This window comes from Trichosurus vulpecula, chromosome 6, assembly GCF_011100635.1.
Source record: "Trichosurus vulpecula isolate mTriVul1 chromosome 6, mTriVul1.pri, whole genome shotgun sequence".
Taxonomy (NCBI): domain Eukaryota; kingdom Metazoa; phylum Chordata; class Mammalia; order Diprotodontia; family Phalangeridae; genus Trichosurus; species Trichosurus vulpecula.
The window spans coordinates 206,656,671-206,681,251 of record NC_050578.1 but is presented as its reverse complement, the minus strand read 5'-3'; the positions used below and the strand labels follow the sequence as shown (position 1 = coordinate 206,681,251).

General features: G+C 40.0%; 1 protein-coding gene across 2 annotated transcripts in view; it reads right to left on the bottom strand.

The window, feature by feature from the left end:
- The window catches only part of TRMT44 (tRNA methyltransferase 44 homolog), a 47,477-nt gene extending 33,253 nt beyond the window's left edge, over window positions 1–14,224 (bottom strand). For both annotated transcript variants that reach the window (XM_036765639.1, XM_036765640.1), the window contains exons 1-4: window positions 13,720–14,224; window positions 7,861–7,972; window positions 3,644–3,863; window positions 130–198 (exon numbers count right to left, since the gene is read on the bottom strand). In XM_036765639.1, coding sequence (XP_036621534.1) covers window positions 130–198; window positions 3,644–3,863; window positions 7,861–7,972; window positions 13,720–14,173 — 855 coding nt within the window. In that variant the 5' untranslated portion in view covers window positions 14,174–14,224. The remainder of the gene's footprint in view (window positions 1–129; window positions 199–3,643; window positions 3,864–7,860; window positions 7,973–13,719) is intronic.
- Window positions 14,225–24,581: the final 10,357 nt, after the last annotated feature.

The window sequence follows — 24,581 nt, the reverse complement described above, 5'->3', positions numbered from 1 at the left end:
AAATTAGTCTGTTAGAAAAAGCAAACCAATCCTAATGGCTAGGTTTAATGACTCTTCTTCACTTTTGCAGAAATTAGCTATTGCAGTCTTTGGTTCCTCAGGATTCACTTACATTAAATAAGTTCTTACCAACAGATAAGTAGCAATAGCAACATCTTCATATACAAACTTTTCAGGATCTGTTACTTCAGGCCACACCTGAAAAAAATATAAATTAGAAATTTTAAGGCCTTTTTTGTTTTTTTATTGGAATTTATTTCATTAAAAATTTTCCATTTCCATGTAAAAATATTTAGCAATCTTTTCTAAAATTTTGAGTTCTGAATTCTCTCCCTCACTCCTGCCACTCCCCCATCCTTGACAAGGCTAGCAATATGACTTAGATTATATATGTGAAGTCATGCAAAATATATTTCCATATTAGCTATATTACAAAAGAAAAGAGACAAAAAATGAAACAGGAAAAATAAAGCAAGCAAAAAAAAAGTTATGCTTCAATGTTCATCAGGTCTCTCTCCAAAAGTGAACAGAATTTTTCATTATAAGTCTTTTGGAATTGTCTTGGATCACTGTATTGATCAGAGTAGCTAAGTCTTTGACAGCTGACCATCATTACAACATTACTGTTACTGTGTACAATGTTCTCCTGGTCCTGCTCATTTCACTTTGCATCAGTTCATATGTTTTCCCAGGTTTTTCTGAAACAATCTTACTCATGATTTCTTATACTACAATAGTGTCCCATCACAATCACATACCACAACTTGTTCAGCCACTCCCCAGTTAATAGGCATGTCCTCAATTTCCAATTCTTTGCCACCACAAAAAGAGCTGCTAATAATATTTTTGTACAAATAGGTCCTTTACCCTTTACTTTGATCTCTTTGGGATACAGACCTAGTAGTGATATTGCTGGGTCAAAGGATATGCAGTTTTGTAGCCATTTGGGCACAGTTCCAAATTGTTCTCCCGAATGGTCAGATCCCTTCACAACTCTATCAACAGTGTCCCAATTTTTCTACATTCTCCTCCAGCATTTGTCATTTTCCTTTTCTATCATCTCTACCAATCTGACAGGTGTAAGATGGTATCTCAGAGTTTAATATGCATTTCTCTAATCAATAACTATTTAGAGCATTTTTTCATGTGACTATTTTACTTTGATTTCTTCTTCTGAAAACTGCCTGTTCATATCGTTTGACCATATATCAATTGGGGAATAGCTCTTATTTTTATAAACTTGCCTCAGTTCCCCATATAGGTGAGAAATGAGACCTTTATCAGAGAAACATGCTGTAAAAATTTCCCAGTTTCCTGTTTTCTTCTAATTTTAGCTGCATTTATTTTAATTTAGCTGCATTACTTTTATCTGTACAAAAGCTTTTTAATTTCATGTAATCAAAATTAATTATTTTACTTCCCATGATCCTCTCTATCTCTTGTTTGGGGTAATAAACTCTTCCTTTATACACATATCTGACAGGTACATTTTTCCATGCTCCCCTAATTTACCTAAGATAACAGCCTATGTGTAAATCATTTATCCATTTTGACCTTATCTTGATACACGGTGTAAGATGTTGGTCTATTCCTAGTTTCTGCCAAACTATTTTACAGTTTTCCCAGGAATTCTTGTCGAATGTTGAGTTCTTACCCCAAAAGCTTGGATCTTTGGGTTTATCAAACATTAGATTACTATGATCATTTTTGACTGTGTATTAGGTACTTAATCTACTCCACTGCTCCAACAATCTATTTCTTAGCCAGCACCAGATTGTTTTAGTGACTACAGTTTTGTAATACAGTCTGAAATCCAGAATAGCTAGGCTGCCTTTCTTCACATTTTTTTCATTGATTTCCTAGATATTCCTGATCTTTTGTTCTTTCATATGAATTCTGTTATTATTTTTTTCTAGCACTATAAAATAATTGTTTGGTATGGCAACACTGGAATTTTTAAGGGTTAGAGAGATGATAAAATGAATGATGTGGCAGGGAAAATTAGTCCCCATAAACTTACTGCATATTATTACTGACTAGCCTAGCTTACAAAAAACATCTATCTGCTACTATACAAATAAAGAGTAACATCTTGACTAACATGGAATTTAACTAAGGTTATTCTTCCCTGAGAGAAGCGATTCTTTTAAGAGTACACGGCCCAAAGAATGAGCTGGTAATAAATAATAATTATATCAGGCTTCCTTAGCTGTGATATTGTACTTCTTGGCGCTCCTTTTTTCTATCATAAGGTTAGGGAAACACACAATAAAGGGTATTATTTTCACAATGACTATAGCTTCAAATGCTATATGCTCAAAGAATCCCGTTGTTTTGTGTTCTTTAGACAGACAGTAAGTCAATAAGCATGTATCAAGTGTTTATAATGTTCCAGAGGACATGAAAAAGAAAACAAGCCACCTCTTCCATCACGTAATGTACACTCCAATGTGGAAGACAGTATGTAAATAACTAGGTACACAAAAGATTTCTACAGAGTAGAGAAAAGGCTATCTGAAAAGGGAGGCATTGGCGGCTGAAGATACCAAGAAAGTCCTCTTCTAGAAGGAGGGCATTGAGCTAAGTCTTGAAGGAAGCCAGGGTTTCTAAGAGACAGAAGGAAAGGGGAAGAATATTCCAGGCATAGGAACAGCCAGTGCAAAGCCAAAGAGACTGGAGATAAAGTGTTCTGTTCAAGGAACAACAAGGAAGGCAGGGTAGTTGGATCATAGAGTACATGGAGAGTAGTAAAGTATAAAAAGACTGAAAGGTAGGAAAGGGTCAGATTATAACTAGTTTTAAATGCCAAACAGAACAGTTTATATTTGATCCTGGAGGTAAAAGGGAAACACTAGAACTTACTGAGGAGATGGGAGACATGGCCTGATGGACATTTTAGAAAAATCACTTTGACCATGAGGGGAATGTAGACTGGAGTGAGGAGGGACTTGAGACAGAGACTAGTTAGAAAGCTACTGCAGTAGTCTGGATGAGAGGTAATGAAGGCCTGAACTAGGGCTGTGGTCTTAAGAATGGAGAGATGTTGCATAGGGAGAAGCAACAAGATTTGGTAACAAGTTTGCTATGTGGTGACAGTGAAAGTGCAGATGAAGTACCAAACAGTTACAAAAAATGTTAAATCGGGAGTATCATCACCATTTACTGAACACTAGTAAACAGAGACAGCCCAGAAGAAAGAAGAAGAAAATGCCCTCAATTAAGGGTTTGGGGTTCTAAAATGCCCTCTCTAACTTATGTCATGTGATCTTAAGGGAGTCACTGAGCTTCAGTTTCCTTATCTGTAAAACTGGAATAGTAATACACGCTCTGCCTTCCTCCCAGGTTTTCTACAAGGATTACATGAGTTAATAAGTGTAAAAGTGTCTGGTAAGTAATAAAGAACTATATAAATATGATGTGTTGTTTTCACTTAAACAAAACAAGGAGGTAGCTGACAAAGCTCTACATACCCCTCTCTACCACACCTCTTTGCTGTGTGTGCTGTATTACTTACACTTGCTGACTACAATTTGTAGGAAATTTGAAATTTTACACAGTTCTAATTTTAACTTATAACATCATATTACATGACTTCATTGAAAAGCAAGACTGATTAGGAAAATCTGGTTTTCATCAGAATTACCTTAACCATTTCTTTGTACTTCTCTTTGAGTTCCTGGTAAACCTGACTATATTTCATAAGTGAAATAAGTGACAGAGTGCTTTTAAATTCATTCTTCTTATTCTCCACAGACCATCTGGCCAACTTGGACAACAATTCTTTTCCAAGCCAGGAAGAATTGGGGTATATGATTCCATCTGAATCCCATCCTTCTGCAGAGAACACTAACATGGATATGCACCTTTAAAAAAAGGAAAGAAAAACAACAAATAAGCAGTGTTACCTAGAGAACATATTCTAGTATTCTGCACTTACTCCCACAAAAGAGGAAACCATGATGACATCATGTTTTGCCATAAATATGAAGATTATTTGGATCCTGGACACATATTTTCTCACTGCCCCATCCCCTACCTCATCCCCTATCGCTTCTTACACTTACACCAAACTGGACCACTTTATGGAGCCCACTACAGACACACGCTCTGCAGACCTCCGTACCTTTGCTTTCACTAATTCCCAAGGCTTGGAAATGTCTCCCTCCCGCTTTGCACCTGTCAAAGTTCTACCCGTCTTTTAAGGATCAATTCAAATACCAGCTCCTTCCTCAGACTTTACAGAGTCATTTGTTTTCTAACTCTCTAGTACATTTACTATGTTAATACAATATATAAAGATTATTTGTATTGGTCTTATTTTGCCAAGTGACTGAAAGCCCCAGGAAGCAGGGACAACAGCTTATGTAAATGTTATAGAGTTCTCTGGATTCAGCAACAGTCAGTGCTTAATAAATACTCTATTTAAAGCAAACAAAAGAAAACACACAGAAAAGAAGGATGCATTCTCCCTCGGGATTCTGTGCCAGTTTGTTTCTTGTCATACTATTAATTTTGTTTTCTTTAGTGAATATCCTCATGACGTTACCCCACTTGGCTGGCCTCTAAAATAATATAAAGTTGTGCCTAATCATTCAGTTTTGTCTATTTATATCTTTCAGGAGAGCCCATGAAGGCTAAAGCCACCAATACATGGTAGCTACTGTACAATACCCCAAGATGAATGGAAACTCAGTCTGCTGCCCTGGAAGTGTCACTGTCTGATCTACAAAGATGTTAGAGGGTCAAGTTCCAGGTTGCCTATTCCACCTCTGACTGAGCACAAATGCATGAAATGTCTCAAGTACTTCAAAACAATCTGTCATATGTATGGGAGTACTCATTCCACTAATGAGCAAGTAAAATCCCACTTCACCTGAACAAGTAATCTTCACAAACTGCTGTCATTAATATACATGTAGAGATCTCTATCAATATCTATATCTACATAGGCATAGATTAGATATTGACAAATACATATACACATTATAAACTATATATACACACATGCATATATGTGTGTGCCTCTGTGTTTGTGGGTGTGAGTCTTAAATTTCTGAACTGAGCTTGACTCAACTTGAGTCCACATATCCAGAGTTGAAGCCTTCCCAGTTCTGCAGGTTTTACCAGAATTTATATTCGACTAGTAAAGTCTTTCAAAATCCAAGGTCAACTTCACACTATAAGGCATTAGAGGAATACTTTACTAAAGGCTTCACAAAACACACTTTGGTTGTAAGACAGCCTTACTTCATTCCATTAGACTCAGGTCAAATAAGGGTACCATAAGGGCTAATATGAACAGCCATCCATAAAAGAGTTCTCAAAGTCACTCAAGGCAGTCCCGAAAGAGGAGTTTCCAAGAATGTTTTGAACAGTGACACAATAACAATAAAGATGGACAATGAATTAAATGCACTGCTTCCCAAGATGACAACATTCGTTTAGATATATAAATCTGAAATTCTCCATGACTCAATTTTGCTCTGTCAAAAACGTTCTCACATGATCACAGAAAAAGGACAATGACTTATATAAACAAAAATATTTATAGCAGATCTTTTTGTGATGGCCAAAAATTGGAGACTGAAGGGATGCTTATCAATTGGGGAATTGCTGAACAAACTGTGGTCTATGATTGTGATGGAAATCTATTATGTTATAAGAAATAAGCAAGATGGTTTCAGAAAAACCTGGAAAGATTTATATGAACTGATGCAAAGTGAAGTGAGCAGAACCAGAACACTATACACAGAAATAGTAATATTGTAATGATGGTCAACTGTGAAGGACTTCGCTACCCTAACCCTAATCAATACAGTGATCTAATATAATTCCAAAGGACCCATGTTGAAAAATGCTGTCCACCTCCAGAATATTGAATTCTGAGCGCAGCTTGAAGCATACGTTTTTCACTCTAATTTTCTTGCCTTTTTGTTTTTTTAACATGGCTAATATGGAAATGTTTTACATGACTTCACATGTATAAGTGGTATCATATTGCTTGCCTTCTCAGCGGATGGGGGAGGAGCTGAAGGGAGGTAGGAAATGTGCAACTTGAAATTTTAAAAAATGAATATTAATAAATAAAAGAATAAATAAATAATTTTAAAAGAAACAATAATGCCCTCACACAAATATATTCTATGTACTACTGAAATAATGGACCAAATATGCAATCAGAAACTCCTGAGGCAAATTTAGAGGTTATAAGAAAATAAACAAAACATAAAAATATCACATTTTACTAAAAAAAAAAAGGGGGGGTGGGGAAATCTATGCCAACAGCATCAATGTTACTTCCAAGGTAATCTTCCAAAGAGACAGATGTGAACCTGATCCATTATGTCATCAATATCACAATATTTTTAGAAGATGATAAGAAGCCTGAAAAGGCTACTGAATAGATACCAACTCTGCCCTAAGAAAGTCCTATGTTACAAAAGCCCACATTGGTAAAGTATAATGGAAAGTTATCAACAAACTTCAACACATGAACTGTCTCCTATCAATTCAGTGGATGAATGAATTAATCAGTAAGCATTTATTAAGCAACTCTTATGTGTTCAGCACTAAACTAGGTACTGGGGGTACAAATGTAAAAATAAGACTATCCTTGCCCTAGAAGAGTTTATGCTCTAGCAGGGAAAACAACATGAATGGGGAGGGCTTACTAGCAAATCGAGTCTTCTGAGGTCTTGAGATTCACATGCCCACTACCCTAGTTCAGATCCACATCACCTTTTGCCCAGACTGTTACAATAACCTATTTGGTCACCCTGCTTCTGATCTCTCTTTTTTTCTCCACACTGCTGCAAAAATAATACTCCTAAGGCATAAGCATGGCCAAATCATCCCCATTCTCAAAAATCTTCAGTGATTTTTTTTTTAGCACTAAACAGCATTATAGTATAGCTATGGGTTATACAAAGATGTATTATAAGACTAGGCTCATGTCCTTAGGCATTTCCCTTAAAGAAATAAAACTTTTAACATACGATTCAATTTTTTTAAAGTGATTTGGGTTTTCATCGTTTTTGTTGTTGCTTGTTTTTGTTTTGGAAAGTGGATACTCTTTCTTATCCAGGTCAATAGCTACTTTGGGGGTCACTCCTATGGACTGGCTGAACTTGCTCCATTTTTCTAACTGGTTCCATTTTATCTCTCCTTAGGCAACCTGTTGACCCTCCACCCCTGGCGACTTAACATTTTTGCTGGACTTCCAGACTTAATGCAGGCACTCCATAGAATTTAGCTTATTGCTGCAAAGAACTCCTAAGTTTCTGCAATCCACCAGCTCCAGCCTCCTCAGAAGCAGAGACTCCAGGCATGCATCACCATGCCCAGCTGCCACTTGGCTTTAATTAATTGGTACAGAGGCAACATGACATAGTAGATAAAAATTACAGCCTTGAAATCAGAAATATCTGGGTTCAGGTTCAGGCTCCAAAACATATTAGATATGTGACAAAGGGAAAATTACTAAATTTTTCAGAGCTTCTATCAACTCCCTAAGCTTACGTTTGTTGGTGAATTGCCAATCTACATTGTTTCCATACCAAGAGTTCTACATGCTCAAAACCACAGATCCAGTACAAAAGAAAAAATTACTTGGTAGTAGGTCTAGGTACAATAGGAGTTCAAATATTGGAATGACAGTAAGAATAATACTTTACCCATATTATAGCATGTATCTAAGGAGAAAGATGCTTAGACAAATAGTAAAGGTAAGGTTCATGGAATGTTCAAAGCAACAGTATATACAGTCTCATCTATCTCTATCTCTGAATCGTGAAGTTATGTAAAGAAAAGAAATAGTCAAAACAATAACAGAAAAAAGAATATTTTTCTAGGGACTCTTACCATTCTTCATCTTTGTTATGTCTAAGCTGAATTTGATAGATATTGCTTTTCTTAACTTTTAAATGTGTTTCTCCTTCCAGCGGTAAAAAGGTTACAGTTCCATTGAAGACATCTGGGAAAGAGAATTGGGGGATCGTATAATTATTTAAAATGCCTTATGTGCACTCCATCAGAAAGAACAGACAAAAAACATATCCCATCCTCAAATGCGTATATGAAATCTTTGCATGAGTTTCTGATTCGGGTCTCATTTCCAAAATATATATGGAAAATATATGAGAATATATCATATAAGTGTAAAAAATACATAAGGAAAAAAAAACCTTCCCCAAATGATCAAAGGATAAAAAAAGCAATTTTCAAAAGAAATACATCCATCAATATCCATATGAAAAACTGCTCCAAATACATAATAAAGAAATGCAAATTAAAGCACTTCAGAGGTTCCACATCACACCCATCAGGCTGAAAAAATGACCCCCCCAAAAAAGATGACAAATGCTAGGGAAGCTAAAAGAAAACAGGTTCATTAACACACTGTTGGTTAGGGATGTGAATTAGTACAACCACACTGGACAGCAAAATGGAACTATGTCCTAAAAGACACCAGGCTATGTATGACCTCTGACCTAGCAATAACACGCTGCCCCAGAGAGATTGAAAAAGGAGTAAAAGGACCTATACATACAAACATATCAATAGTAGACCTTCTAGTAGTTTTCAAAGAACTAGAAGCTAACCAGCTAAACAAATTATAGCAAATAAGCAAAGTGTAATTTCATCGGAAGACATCAAGATATGGTAGAAAGGGCAAAGGGCTAGGAAAACTTCGGAGGTTCTAGTTCTGCCTGCACCACTTATTAGGCAGAAGACCTTCAGGCAGCAAACCATGAAACCTCTCCTAGCTTCAAGCTCTTTATTTTAAAAAGGAGGATACTATTTTCTTCCCTGCCACCCTTGCAGGATTATACTGGAGACAAGATGAGATGGTCTGACAAAATCTTCTGAAAGCTATGTAACCATAAATTAGGGTACTTGACCTGTATCGACTCTGAAATCTCTAAATCAATGTCAAACTTTGGGTCATATAGTTGTTTCACAAAGTTTTACTGATTGTATATAGGTAGAAATTAAGACATCTTCCTTTGCATCTGTAAGCAACGCTGCTTTATATCTCGACAGGAATAGGCAAAACCTTAGCAGTTTAATAAGTCAGAAAATAAGTCCAGAAAAAGAAGTCCAGAAAAAGAAGTCCAGAATTGAATATAATTTACCCCAGTAAACTGGCTTTCTCACTTCCTACCACAGTAGTTAAGTTAGGTTAAGTAGTTAACATTAGGCAGACACATTTATTCTTTAACAACCTGATATATGTATAGAACTGCACTATTTCTGAATGTTCAAACATTAGGCAGACACATTTATTCTTTAACAACCTGATTTTTATACCTTAAAGTGTTATTGAAATTTTAGTTAGTGTGGAACAATGGATACATTCCTCCTTGGAGGCAGAAAGACCTGGGTTCAAATCCCAAATCTGACACAAGTTGGCTATGTGAGCCTGGGCTCAATGCTCTGGACAACTCTTAAGACCAACCCCCAGTACTCCATTTCCATAATTTTCCAGGCCCCTTTTTTCTATTACAACATAAATGTTCCATATCTTATATTCTAAAAAATGTTAACTAATCTGATGGTTTAATCAACATTAATGTGTTATTCTTTTAAGTAACATGTGCCTTTTTTGAGACTGTATTTCCCTATCTGGCCAGGCTCGAAATGCCTTTCATGGATCCAATCCCACTGCTACTTGGCACAGAACTTTTTTTTTGGAGGGGGGAAGGCAGGGCAATTGGGGCTAAGTTACTTGCCCAAGGTCATACAGCTAGTGTGTCAAGTGTCTGAGGCCGCATTTGAACTCAGGTCCTCCTGATTCCAGGGCCAGTGCTCTACTCACTGTGCCACCTAGCTGTCCCTTTGGCACAGAAAATTTGACCTGCTTCTCCAATCTGGACAGTTCAACTCTCCTTAAGCATCCTGGTCCCATCTGCCTCTGCCCTCCCCAACAAGGGGCTCACCATATTGGTGCTAGACTGTGTGAAAAATCTATCAGCTTCAGTCCCACCTCAGCTAAACTGCACACAAGCCATCCAGCAGCCTTGGCCTCTACCAGTAGGGATTACAGGTACAACCACACAACTTATACATTTTAGCAGGGCAATTTTGGAAACAAAATTCAGGAATGTAAACAAAGCTACAGCATTCCAATGATGACTTGTACAAAAATTTATGTAAATCCTACCATTAAGAATGTGGATGGCCAGAAAAGGAGGTGTGCCAGTGTGCTCAGATTTAACTATTCATGAAATATTAACAGAGCCTGAGGGAAGCCTCTGATGAACTCCTCTGTGGAGGAAGTTATACTCCATGTACAAGAATTGCACAAGTTAGGAAAGTATGAACAGGTTTCTTAATCCATACCAGTACAGGTGGTACCCACAGAGGTGAGATCACAGATAAAAGTCTCAAAGGGAATTCCAGAATCAGACACACCTCCATTAAAAAAAGAAAACAGAAATCCATTATCAGCAGTATTTTTATCTCCTATGAAAAAAACTGGTTATAGTAAAACACTATGTCTAGGATTATCTTCTATGATAAAATCTTTATGCTAATTTATCTTTACTAGAAAAGTAAAATTAGTCTTCCGGTTACAGTTGTTCTTATTAGATTAAAAAGAGCAAGATATGACAAAGTAACTCTGGGGAGAAAATTACTTTGCATTGACAGCAAGAATAGGCTTGCAAAACTTTTTTGCTAATGAAATGTGTATGAACGTAGAATAAACATCACACCAACTGTGAATCAGTTTATATAAAAACACAATTTTAATTCCTTTCCACAATGCAAAATTATATGGATCACATTCAATTATAATCTTTTATTATGGGTAAGTATTCATTTCCTGTCAAACAATTCCAGATACTTGAAATTCATCCCATTATCCTCTCATTTACACACTTGCAAGGTATAAGGGAACTATAATCTCCAGTGCAGATATAGAAAATAAGAAAAGTTAGCCAATTTATGCAAGGCAGCAAATCAGTATTATTATCAATGTCAAATTTTATTTAATAAGGAACCAGATATATATAGTACAATTCTAGGTACTACATAATTTTTAAAAATGAATCAATACTTATGCTAAGAAAAAATGTTAATTTTTCAAAATTAAATCACTGCATCCTTTTAAAGAAACTGTGAAAACCAAAATGTTCAAAAATTTTGATCAGAATTTAGATGAGTTTACTTGGTGAGAAGTTATCAATTCAACAAGAATTTAATGAGTACCCACTATGAACAGACACTATGGCATCTTTTTTTTTTTTTTACCAGACCTCTGATTTTAATGGTGTTCATAATTCCTGACAGGGAACCTCCCTCTGTTCTGCAATTCATAATTTTAAGAGACTTGTCTGGGGCACTGAGAGCTTAAATAACATGCCACCAGTCACACACCCAATGTGTTAAAGGCAGGACTTGAACCTAGGTCTTCCTGACTCCAAGGCTGGCTCCCTAGGCACTAGGCCATGTTGCCCCTTAGGCACTGGTAATGTACAGACAAAAAATGAAGACCAGTCCCTGCCCTCAAGGAGCTTACACATTACAGCCATGAGTAGTCCCACGGAGTTATCCTACATGCACCATCTCTAATGACGCTTCTTCCTGACCCCTGAAAATCACTGTTACCCATATCCTGTCCTTGGCCATCTTTTCTTCTCTCTCTGTCTCTGTCTCTCTCTCTCACACACACACACACACACATTCCCCCCCGGATTTTATACAGGCATCGCAAACTCAACATATAGAAAACTGAATAAGGAATTTTGCCCTGACTCCCAACTTCTATAAGAAGCCTTTCCTGACTAGGATTCCTGCACACCAGCTTTTGTCCAGTTATTTTGCATATGGCTCAAATGCAATATTCAATTTGATGATCATCTTAAAGAAAGATACTGTTGGGACTTGGAGTCATAAACACCTGAGTTCAAATCCTGCCTCAGACACTTACTAGCTGTGTGATCATTTAGCCTCTCTGACCTTCGGCTGCAGGCTTCAGGCACAGCTGGTAGCAACTGGAAAAGGAAATAACACACTTTAATCATTTTACAATTCCATCTTTAATTCACACACCAGATGTTACTTTTACCGTGACAGGCTTTGGGAAAGGCCCAACACCAGGCCGTTTACTCAACTGTAAAATGTTCCAGGACTGGAACGGTAACATGGGACTAATAACTGCTTTGAGGATCGAATGAGGTCACATTTGTGAAGCTATTACCATCATACTCCACTTGAATTAAACTGATAGCTCTGCTATGGGCAGGGTACTCCCGTACTATGGTTTAGTGGAAAGAGGACTGGACTTGAAATCTGAGATGAGTTTCTACTCTGACACTTATTAGCTGTTAAATATCACATAAACTGCTTCCCCGCTTTGAACCTTGGAGTCCTTTTTTTTCAAAATGGGGTCACTGTGGGAAGTTACTTTATAAATTGTAATGTGCTATATCAATGAGGTCAGGGCAGGGAACTCAGAAAATTCTGTCACTGACCAGCAGTGTAACCTTGTAGGTCACGTCACCTGCCTCGTCTCCGCTTCTTCCCACTCGAAAAGTGTAGGGTTCATTTCTTCTGCGAGTAAGCTATTGCTGAAATAACCTAATCCTGCCATGCCTCCTCACCAACGCCTAAGTAGTTCTACACAAGGCATACCAGTATAGCAGGACAGGATGGTAGGTAGGGTGAGCAGTGACAGCATGGGGTAGTATGCATCTAGCAGAGGTAGCACGCACAAGCAGCAGGCTGAAGAGGAAGGAAGACCTGAGTTAAAATTCTGCCTCAAATATTTACTAGCTATTGATGCTGGGCCAGTCAACCTTTCTCAGTTACCTCATCCATGACATGGGGATAATAACAGCACTTCCTTCATAGGGCTACTGCAAGGATCAGCCGAGATGTGAGAGACTTTGTAACGCTTAAAGAGCTATTGGAATACCAGCTAGTTACAGCAGTAGTAGCAGCAGCGGTGACAGTGGTAGCAGCAGTAACAGCATTGCGACTGGTGGTAGTAGTAGTGCCAGCAGTAGCTATACTAGTGTTACTAGTAGTAATATTTTTACTAGTAGCTAGTGGTATGAGGATAAAGAGCAGTAGCACTAGTAGAGTATTATTAGCAGCAATACCAGTAGTAGTAGTGGCAGCAATACTAGCATTATAAGTATGACTAGTGGTTGTAGTACTAGCAGTAGCAAAAGTAGGAATAGTAGTACTATTAGCGCATTACTAGTAGTAGTACTATTGTTAGTAGTAGTAGTATCACTAGGGGTAGCAGTAACAGTACTAGTGCTACCAGTGGTAATAGTACGAGTACTGCTAGTGGCAGTGGTAGTAGTAACACCAGCAGCAGCAGATAAAGCTGATCTTGGAGATGGTCCTGGGTTCAAGTTCCAACTCTAACATACAGCCTGCGTGACCCTAGACAAGTCACGTAATGTCTCAGTGGTGCCTGGCTTAATAGACGCTTGTTGAATGCCTCCTCCCCCAGGTCTCTAGGAAGCTGTGAAAGAGCTGGTTTTCCGTGGTGAGGGAGCTTCCTCGCCCGAGTTCGGTGCCCAAAGCTCCCCAAACCCAAGGGCCTGGGAGGGCGGGACCGGCGGGAGGCTGTTCAGCGGCTGGTGGCCGCCCCCGAGCGCCCACCCGGGCTCTTCCACTCCGCACCACGGGCCCCTACAAGGACAGAGAGGCGGACGGAGCCAGCTTCCTCCCACCCTTCCAGGACTTAAGGAACGCGGTTACCTTTGACAACCATTTCTTGGGTTGGGGCCGGCACGGGGCGGGGCGCACTGGGCTTGGGGATGAGGGTTCGCAGGATCACTTCGGGCTTGGGTCCGGCCTCCGGTTGCTTTTCCACCCGGCCCCCCCTAAGAAAGTCCAGCACCTCCTCATCAGCGGTGACGAGGCTCCGGAGGAGATGCTCCGAGGGGGGATCCAGGTCCGAAGCTGGGACCCGGGGAGCCTCCGGGGCCTGGCCCCCGCCGCCGGCTGTCTCCAGCTCTGCCCCTGGAGGACGTCCCTTCGCCGCCACCGCCCCCTTCTTCGGGGTCTTCTTCCCCGAGGCCTCCAGCCTGGCGCCGCACAGGCGCTTGTTGACCACCTGCGGCCTCTCCACCCATACGGCCACGGCTGACCAGAACCCCAGAGGAAGCAGCGAGCCGCTGTCTGTGACCAGGGCCTGCCCCACTAACCCCATTTCAGACAAAGGCCACCTCAAACTCGGGACGCCCCAGAGAAGAAGCAAGAAGAAAACCCGTCGCGGGAAGATGACGCAAGGCGCCGCAGCGGCATCCCCCCCCCCCCGACGGGCGGGGGCAGGGGAGGCGCTAACTTTATGCGTCAAACCGCAGACTGGCCCTTCTGAGGCTTTTGCGCGCTCTCCTTTATACGTCACTTCCTGTTGCCTTTCCCACCTCCAGCCTTTGCCAATCATGGCTCTCGCTTACCGGATCTATATCCTGAGTTTCTCCTAGGATAAAGATCTGCTTCGTCCCCACTGTCTCAGTTTCACAGAACAACATCTAAGGCACCTTGGAGAGCCTTCTAATCCAAGCTTCTCGCCTATAAAACAGCCTTTTTATCCTGTTTTTAATGCATTTTGCACTAAATTCATCCATTCAACAAGCGTTAAAGGGCCTCTGCCAGCAATAGTAGAGGGAGTGGTCTCACTGTGAATTCCCTGTACTTCCCCATACTTTCTCTGCTTCCACATTGTGCGTTGAGTTATAGTCTTATATAACTGGCTTAGCCATTGCCCAACCAGTATCTGCCATGATCTTTTCATTTAAAACCATGAGACTTTCTAGAGCTTTTTTCAGAAAAGGAAGAGCCCTTAAAATTAGCCATGAACAGAATTCTTCCCTTGGGGAGGAATTTTCTTTTTTTTTTTTTTAACAGCTTTTTCTTCAAGAAGTAGCCTGTCCCTTTAAGAGTTTAGACAGAAAAGGTGTTAGGGTTCCCCCCCCCCCAAGTGATTCTTTGATGGGAGAATCAAGCTCTTTAAAACACAGAGCAAGGTCACTATTATGTAAATAACTTAAATCTATCTTTGAAACTGGGGCAGCTAGGTGGCACAGAGGAGAGAGTGCTGGGCCTGGACTCATCTAGATGAGTGAAAATCTGGCCCAGCACATTTACAAACTGTGTGACCCTGGGCAAGTCACTTAACCCTGTTTGCTTCAGTTTCCTTATCTGTAAAATGAGCTGGAGAAGGAAACGGCAAACCACTTCAGTATCTTTGCCAAGAAAACCCCAAATGGGGTCCCAGGGCATCCTTTCTCACCTATCCATGTTTTTTTTTACATCATGCCAACATAATCAACTCACTTCTATATCCTCTTTCTATGTAGTATATTTCTAACTTGCTTAAAATTGATAAAGTTCAAGATACATGTATCATCTTCCTATATCAAAGGTACACAGTTTAACCTTACTGAATCTATTGATTTCTTTCACTGTTACCTTATTATGCTTTTCTTAGATCTTGCATTTGAAAGTCACATTTTCTTTTCAGCTCTTGTTTTCGTTTTCCTTTGTTTAATCAAAAATTCTTCAAAGTCCCCTATTTTGTTAAATATTATTTTTTTTTCCTTGAAGGATTATACTCACATTTGCTGAGTAGGTTTTTTTTTTATTGTAATCCCAGGTCTTTTGCCCTCTGGAATATCATATGTCCTCCACTCCTTTAACATGGAAGCTGTTAAATCTTGTGTGATCCTGACTGTGGCTATACAATATTTGAATTGTTCTTTTCTTGCTGCTTAAAATATTTTCTCTTTGATCTGAGAGGTCTGGAATTTGGCTGTATCCTGGGAGTTTTAATTTTGAGCTCTCTTTCAGGTGATAATAAATGGATTCTTTCAATTTCTATTTTACCTTATGGTTCTAGGATATTTTTTCAATATTTTTTACTTTACTTTATTGTATCTTGATATCTCATGGAGTCATTAGTTTCCAGTTGTCCAATTAAAATTTTTAAGAAGTTACTTTCATCAGTGAATATTTGTACCTCTTTTTCCATTTGGCCAATTCTGTTTTTTAAAGTGTTATTTTCTTCAGTATTTGTTATGCCTCTTTTTCCAAGCTTTTAATTGCCTTTTCATAAATGTCTTCCTTTGCTTTCATTTCTTTTTTTTTATTTAATTTATTTAATATATGTAGTTTTCAGCATTGATTTTCACAAGAGTTTGAATTACGAATTTTCTCCGCATTTCTACCCTCCCGCCCACTCCAAGATGACATATATTCTGGTTGCCCTGTTCCCCAGTCAGCCCTCCCATCTGTCACCCCACTCCCCTCCCATCCCCCTTTCCCTTCTTCTCTTGTAGGGCAAGATAAATTTCTGTGCCCCATTGCCTGTGTATCTTATTTCCTAGTTGCATGCAAAAACTTTTTTTTGTTGTTGTTTTGGAATGTCTGTTTTTAAAACTTTGAGTTCCGAATACTCTCCCCTCTTCCCTCCCCACCCACCCTCCCTAAGAAGGCAAGCAATTCAACATAGGCCACATGTGTATCATTATGTAAAACCCTTCCACAATACTCATGTTGGGAAAGATTATGTTTTGCTCCTTCCTAACCTATCCCCCTTTATTGAATTTTCTCCCTTGATCCTGTCCCTTTTCAAAAGTGCTTGTTTTTGATTACCTCCTCCCCCTGTCTGCCCTCCCTTCTATAGTCCCCCCCTTTTTCCCTTCTTTCTCCTTCTTTCCTGTGGGGTAAGATACACAATGGAGTGTGTATGGTATTCCCTCCTCAGGTCAAATCCGATGAGAGCAAGATTCACTCATTCCTCCTCACCTGCCCCCTCTTCCCTTCCTACAGAACTGCTTTTTCTTGCCACTTCTATGCGAGATAATTTACCCCATTCTATCTCTCAATTTCTCCCTCTCTCAATATATCTGTCTAATCCCTTAATTTGATTTTATTTTTTTAGATATCATCTCTTCATATTCAACTCATCCTGTGCCCTCTGTCTATATATATATATATATATATATATATATATATATATATATATATATATATACATACATATATATATATACATAGACACACATGTTTATATAATGTGTATATATATATATATATATATATATATATACACATACGCACACATATATATATACATATTCTTTTCACCTACTATGATACTGAGGTCTCATGAATCATATACATCATCTTTCCATGTAGCAATGTAAACAAAACAGTTCAACTTTAGTAAGTCCCTTATGATTTCTCTTTCTTGTTTACCTTTTCATGCTTCTCTTGATTCTTGTGTTTGAAAGTCAAATTTTCTATTCAGCTCTGATCTTTTCATTGAGAAAGCTTGAAAGTCCTCTATTTTATTGGAAATCCATATTTTGCCTTGGAGCATGAGCATGATACTCAGTTTTGCTGGGTGGATTTTAATCCTAGCTCCATTGACCTCCAGAATATCATATTCCAAGCCCTTGGATCTCTTAATATGGAAGCTGCTAGATCCTGTGTTATCCTGACTATTTTTCCACAATACTCAAATTGTTTCTTTCTGGCTGTTTGCAGTATTTTCTCCTTGACCTGGGAGCTCTGGAATTTGGCAACAATATTCCTAGGAGATTTCTTTTTGGGATCTATTTGAGGAGGCGATCTGTGGATTCTTTCAATTTCTATTTGACCCTCTGGCTCTAGAATATCAGAGCAGTTCTCCTTGATAATTTCTTGAAAGATGATATCTAGGCTCTTTTTTTGATCATGGCTTTCAGGTAGTCCAATAATTTTTAAATGATCTCTCCTGGATCTATTTTCCAGGTCAGTGGTTTTTCCAATGAGATATTTCACATTGTCTTCCATTTTTTCATTCCTTTGGTTCTCTTTGATAATATCTTGATTTCTCATCAAGTCACTAGCTTCCACTTGCTCCAATCTAATTTTTAAAGTAGTTTTTTCTTCAGTGGTCTTTTGGACCTCCTTTTCCATTTGGCTAATTCTGCCTTTCAAGGCATTCTTCTTCTCATTGGCTTTTTGGAGCTCTTTTGCCATTTGAGTTAGTCTATTTTTTAAAGTGTTGTTTTCTTCAATATTTTTTTAAGTATTTTTTGGGTCTCTTTAGCAAGTCATTGACTTGTTTTTCATGGTTTTCTCGCATCCTTCTCATTTCTCTTCCCAATTTTTCCTCTACTTCTGTAACTTGCTTTTCCAAATCCTTTTTCATATAGGTTCTTTGACTTTGTTGACTTCTTCTGGCTGTATGTTTTGGTCTTCTTTGTCACCAAAGAAAGATTCCAAAGTCTGAGACTGAATCTGAGTGTGTTTTTGCTGCCTGGCCATGTTCCCAGCCAACTTACTTGACCCCTAAGTTTTTCAGCGGGGTATGACTGCTTGTAGAGCAAAGAGTACTTTGTTCCAAGCTTGAGGGGATGTGCTGTTGATTTCAGAGCTATTTCTATACAGCCAGCTCTGCCACACCAGCATTCCTCCTTCCCCAAGAACTGCCAACCTGGACCTGATGCAAATCTTAAGCAGGCTCTGCACTCCTGCTCTGATCTGCCACTTAATTCCTCCCACCAGGTGAGCCTGGGGCCAGAAGCAACTGCAGCTGTAGTTCTGTAGCTGCACCACCCCCGCTGTCCCTGGGGCAGTGGCCGAACCTCAAACTCTTTTCACTCTGTCCCCCACAGCTTTACCCACTAACCTTCTCTGTTGTCTTTGGTGTTTGTGGGTTGAGAAGTCTGGTAACCGCCACACTTCAGTGATTCAGGGTACTAGGGCCTGTTCTGCCTAGCTCCTAGTCTCGTTGGTCCTGCCGCCCATGCTGAGCTCCCCTCCCTTCCACTCCGTGCACAATAGACATCATCCGGTGACCATCCAGGCTGTCCTGGGCTGGATCCCTGCCTCCCTCTGCTATTTTGTGGGTTCTGCAGTTCTAGAATTTGTTCAGAGCCATTTTTTATAGGTTTTTGGAGGGACCTGCTAGGGAGCTCATGCAAGTCCCTGCTTTCCATCTGCCATCTTGGCTCCGCCCCTGCCCTTTTGCTTTCATTTCTTTGCCTAATTTTTCCACTACCACTCTTATTTGATTTTGAAAATCATGTTTTAGTTCTTCTAGGAATTTTTGTTGGGCTTGGGGGTAGAAGAATGCTTGGGGTGGGGGAGTGGGGAGACAGGAGTTTGAGGTCTCATTTTTATAGTATTTTTGGGGGGAAAGAGATCAATTCCTATCTGTACCAGTTTGGATAGTTAATTTACATACATATCAAATCTCCTCAAGCTTATAGTTAAAACTTGGAAGTCATCTCAAAATTATCAGCACTTTTTACATATTCTGCTGGTCTGTCTGGAGCTGTGGAGGTCTGGATTTTGTGTGGAATTTACATATCATAGAACCAAAACCTTAACAAGTAGTGCCTAGATAGTTTCTCCTGATTTGGCATATATTGCTAGGATGTGAATTTTAGTTAATATATGATAATTCACAAATTATGCTATTTTGATCTTTGGGACAGTCTATATGTGACTTCTGTGTTGCCCTTTACAACCTTATTTCCTTTTATTGCTCCTTTATACTGTCTGCTTATAAATCTACTTACTATGCTGACTAGTAGGGGAGGGGATAGCCACGGGGACTAGAACAAGATACAATTTTAACAAAATGCATGGTATAAATGAAATAAAAATAACTAACATTTACACACTGGTTCAAATTTTGACAAGCACTTTTCACATAATCTCATTTGATTCTCACAATAGCCTTGTAAAAGGAGGTGCTAATATTATAGTTATTTTACATATGAAGAAACTGAAGAAGGTTAAGTAAATTGACTAATGGATAGTAATCATCTGAGGTGAGATGTGACCTCAGATCTTCCGACTCAGTATCCAGTGCTTTATCCACTATGCCACCTACCCATATATTTAAATGCAACTTTAAAAATGTAATAAACAGTGATTTTACATGAAAAAAAATCAATAAAGAGATGTTCTTCCAAAAAGTAACAAAATGTTGAACCATATTCAATTCTAACCCCCAAGTTGTAAAGGAAAAAAAAATAACATGAAATCATAAAAATGAAATTTAAAATACAAAATTTTAAAGTACAAGCATACTGCAGTTATTCAGGAAATTTTGCTTAAAAAAAAAGAAAGAAAATGCTACTTAAACTCCTAGAATAAAGTTCCTGAAAAAAGAAAAAACTAAAACAAACTATGGATGAAGTTGATACTTGCTGCTTGATGGAGATAAAGCTGAAGAGAAAAATGTATTCTTCCCTCCTCAGCAACCCCAACTTTTGCTTCTTTGGAAAGTGGCTATTGTTGGCTAGAGCCAGTCAGGTTTTTTTTTCTTCTCCTGCCTGGCACTTGAGACTCTCAGGTCTCAACTTCACACTCCCTTTCCCCCACCTAGAGCTTTCTTTCCACAGAGAGAGGGAAGAGAGGAACAAAGCTAGAAGATAAAATATTTTAGGTGGCTTGCAACTCCTAGCAGAATCAATCAATCAAAAATCATTCTTAAGGGCCTATTATGTGCCAAGCACTGTACTAAGGGAAGGGAATATACAAAGAGGTAAAAGGGGTCTCTACCTTCAAGGAGCTTACAGTCTAAAGGGAGAGACAAGAGGCAAACAAATATACAAAGTAAGCTATATACAAGATAAATAGGAGATAAGAGGAAAGGCATTGAAAATAATAAGAGTTGGAGAAGGCTTCCTATAGAAGATGGGATTGTAGCTGGAACTTAAAGGAAGCCAGGGAGGTTAACAAGTAGAAAGGCGGAGGGAGAGCATTCCAGGCATGGGGGACAGTTAAAGAAAATGCTAAGCAGAGAGATGGAGTCTCTTGTAGTAGCAATTTGGATTTGAAGATCTTTCCCACCCATTTATAGGCCATGTTACCTGCTTACATCATGGGAAGCCTAAGACACATGTGGTGGGAGGAGCTTCCTGACAGAAAAAGGAAATTATGTCACGGAAAATGCTGAGACAGAGAGAGAGAGAGAGAGAGAGAGAGAGAGAGAGAGAGATGTTATGGCTGCTAATGGCTGCTAACGGCCACCCTTGTGATTGTTAGAAGTGAACAGGCTGATTTAGCTGTACTGTGAGTTTGTCTTTGGGAAGACCCAGCAGGGGATGGGAGAGGTTTTGGGATGGTGAGTTTCCAGGCTGTGATATGCTGTTTTAAGTACCTTGCTGTTATGATAAAGTGGGCTGTGGGAGCTGAACATCTGGTTATGAGATGATTTTCTGGTGTCTGAATAAATGTTATACTTCTTTTACCTTCTTTATGGAGAGTCTCTCATACCTTGCGATACAGAACTACATAGGCATATTCACAATTATCATTGATGTTGTGTTTATTGCCTTACTGTTTCACTTGTTCACTAAACAGCTAGTGTCACTAGATTGAAAAGTACGTGTTGGGGAGTAAAGTATAAGACTGGAAAGGTAAAAGGGGACTAGATTACAAAGGGTTTTGCATGCTGAACAGAGAATTTTGTATTTGATCCTGGAGGCAATTGGAAGCTACTAGAGTTCATTGAGTGGGGGGAGGGGGTTGTCATGGCAGGACCTGTGCTTTGGGAAAATCACTTTAGTGGCTGAATGGAGGATAGGTTAGAGTGGAGAGAGACATGAGCCAGGCAGACCCACTAGCAGACTATTACTATAGTCCAGGGGTGAGGTGATAAGGGCCTATTACCCAAACAGTGGCAGTATCAGAGAGAAGGTGGTGCATACTAGAGATAATGCAAGGATGAAATTGACAGACTTGGCAACAGCTTGGATATGGAGGGTAGTAGTTATGAGAGATAATGAGAAATCCAGAATGATTGCTAGGTTGAGAGTCTTAGGGGTTGAGAGGATAGTGTTGCCTTCTACACTAATAGGGAAGAATTGGGCGGGAATGGGGGGAGAGGTTAGAGAGAGTTTGGGAGAAGGATAATGAGTTCTGTTTTGGACATGTTGAGTTTAAGATGTCTATTGGGTATACAGTTCAAGATGTCTGAAAGGCCATTGGAGATGCAAGATTGGAGGTCAGCAGAGAGTTTGGGGCAGGATAGGCAGACTTGATAATTATCTGCATAGTGATGGGTAATTAAATCTACAAGAATTGACGAGATCACCAAGTGAAGTAGTTCAGAGGGAGAAGAGAAGAGAGCCCAGAACTGAATCCTGTGAGAAGTCTACAGTCAGAGGGCATGGCCTGGATGAGAAACCAGCAAAGGAGACAGAGAAGGAGTAATCAGATGGGTAGGAGGAGAACCAGGAGAGTGTGATATCCCAAAAACATAGAGAGAAAAGAATATTAGAGATGAGAGAGTGATCAGCAGTATCAAAGACTACAGAGAGAATGAGGATTGAGAAAAGGCCATTGGAGTTGGCAACTAAGAGATCATTAGTAATTTTGGAAAGAGGAGGTTCAATGTAATGAGGTCAGAAACCAGGATTGTAAAGGATTGTTATTTGTCCTTCATTTTTGAAGAGGACCAATGACATCATGAGGGTCAATTGGACTTAAGTGAGGCAGAACTGCACAAAGCCATCAGCCTCACTCTCTCTTCTAGAGTCATCAAAGTCCAGTGGCAGGACAAAAGTCAGGAAAATGGCAGTGGCTCAGGATGCAGTGGATGACCTTGACATGTTTGATGTCTGACCAAGCTCCAAGGGCTCCACAGTGCCAGCCTCAGCTGCCTTCGTGGCTGTTGGAACAAATTGTTCTCACATTTCCATTCCCCTAGGGGAAGTCTTCCCATGCTTGGGGTAGACACCCAGCCCCGCTCAACTCACTGATGGTTTTGAGGCCCCTTGGTTACCTTTAACTTGGTTTAGCCTGTCTACTGAGATGTTTACTGGGGCGTGCGACTGCTGTGCATGCTACAGCTTCTTGGAGCCACAGGTTAAAGTTGAGTGCCAGGTAGACATCAAAGGTGGATGAGCAAACCTGAAAAGGGCTTGCTAAACTCTCATACCACAGGTGCTAGTTTTCCTTGAACACAGCCCCCCTCCCCCACTCCACCCCCCACTCCTTGTAAAGAGTTAATAAGAGAGTGAGGGGGGAGAAAGTGGTGTCACCTATTGTATACTTTTTCCAGGAGTTTGGTTACAAAGGAAAGAGATATAGGATGATATTGGGATGGAAGTGATGAGGGCACAGTCTCTGGGAACCCCTTGAACCCTTGAGCTCTCCTGGAATCTTCCCACTTAATCTGGCCTTGGCCTGAGGCTATAACCATTAAGCCCAAATGCCTACCTTGCCCAGTCCTCTATTGTCCAGCTGTTTCTCATCCTTAATCCTGTTTCCCATCCTTAATCCAGATCAAAATATCTATACCCTAGCTCTGTTACCCTAGTCCTTTATTGTCTGTCATTTCCATCACCCCAGACCACCCCTCAATCCCTCCCACAATCTTTGTGTATATAATCTCCATCTTGCCTCCATGAGGGTGGTCAGATCCAATCTAGCTCAGATTGATCTGGCCCTCTTTCCTTACAGGCGTCGCAAGGGGTGGGATCTCTTGGGGCAGGCCTATTTGGCTAACTCTTAATAAACTTTGTCTTTTCCCTTGGCTGAGAAAGCTTGAGTCGAATTCTTTCAGCAGGACCTGGTGTGTCGGTACTTTGGGGTGTCGAGCACCCCTCACCCCAAACCCTGTTCAGAAGGATTGAGTGGTTTTTTTTTTCCTTTAGGATGGGGAGACAGGGACATATTTGTAGGCTGTAGAGAAGGAAAGACTGAAAAAAGTGAAAGAGTGGGTATGACAGAGGGGACAATCTGTTGGAGGAGACAAGAGGAAATGGAATACACTTGAAGAGGTAGAGGGGATTAGCTTTGGTGAGGAGTAAGGGCGCTCCATCATGTAAGACCGGTGAGGGAGCAGAGCAAAGGGAGATACGCTATCATAAGGTTTTGTGCAGCGTTAGCAGAGGCTGCAAAAGGAGCCTATCCAGTGAGGCTGGTAAGTCAGTTCTTATTTTGGAAGTAGAGACAGGTTACAGGTGAATTGGGGATGAGCGGGAAGAATGCGTTAGCTTTGGGGTGTTTGTTTATCTCATCATACCATCTTGGTGGGGTCCCTACTTAAACTCATCTGAATACCTAGGTGGGAGGCCCTCGCTTTTTAGATAGCATCAGTACAACCTTGAAGGTTCCATTTCTTTGACGTCCGGGTTACTATTTCTGGGGAGCTGTCTCCCCCGAACTCGCAGCACCCAGTTTTTGTACATTTCGTCCACACTGTAGAAACATGGCTCTTGTCTGTCCTGTTTTGCTCTCCTGACAAGATGAGAAAATATATGTAAAAGTGGCTTTGCAAACATAAAAACGCCATATACCTGCTAGTCATTACTGTTGTTATGTTATTATTAATTTTGTTGCCTCCGGGGAGGAAGAGAAAGGTTAAATTGTATCTATGCTTTTCCCTTTTCTCTCGGATCAAGGTCAAAGCTGGAGGAGGCTTGCTAGGGACTCTTCCTTCGCTAGGAATTCTTGGGTGCTTTCACTATTCAGGGCCTATCCTGCAGACAGGGAGCGCCCCAAGCGTTTCCTAGGTGATCGCTAGAGTCGCCTAGTGATGACGCGCAAGAGGCCCGTGCCTATGGTGACGTCGCACTCTTTGGGCGTCTGCCAGTGACAGT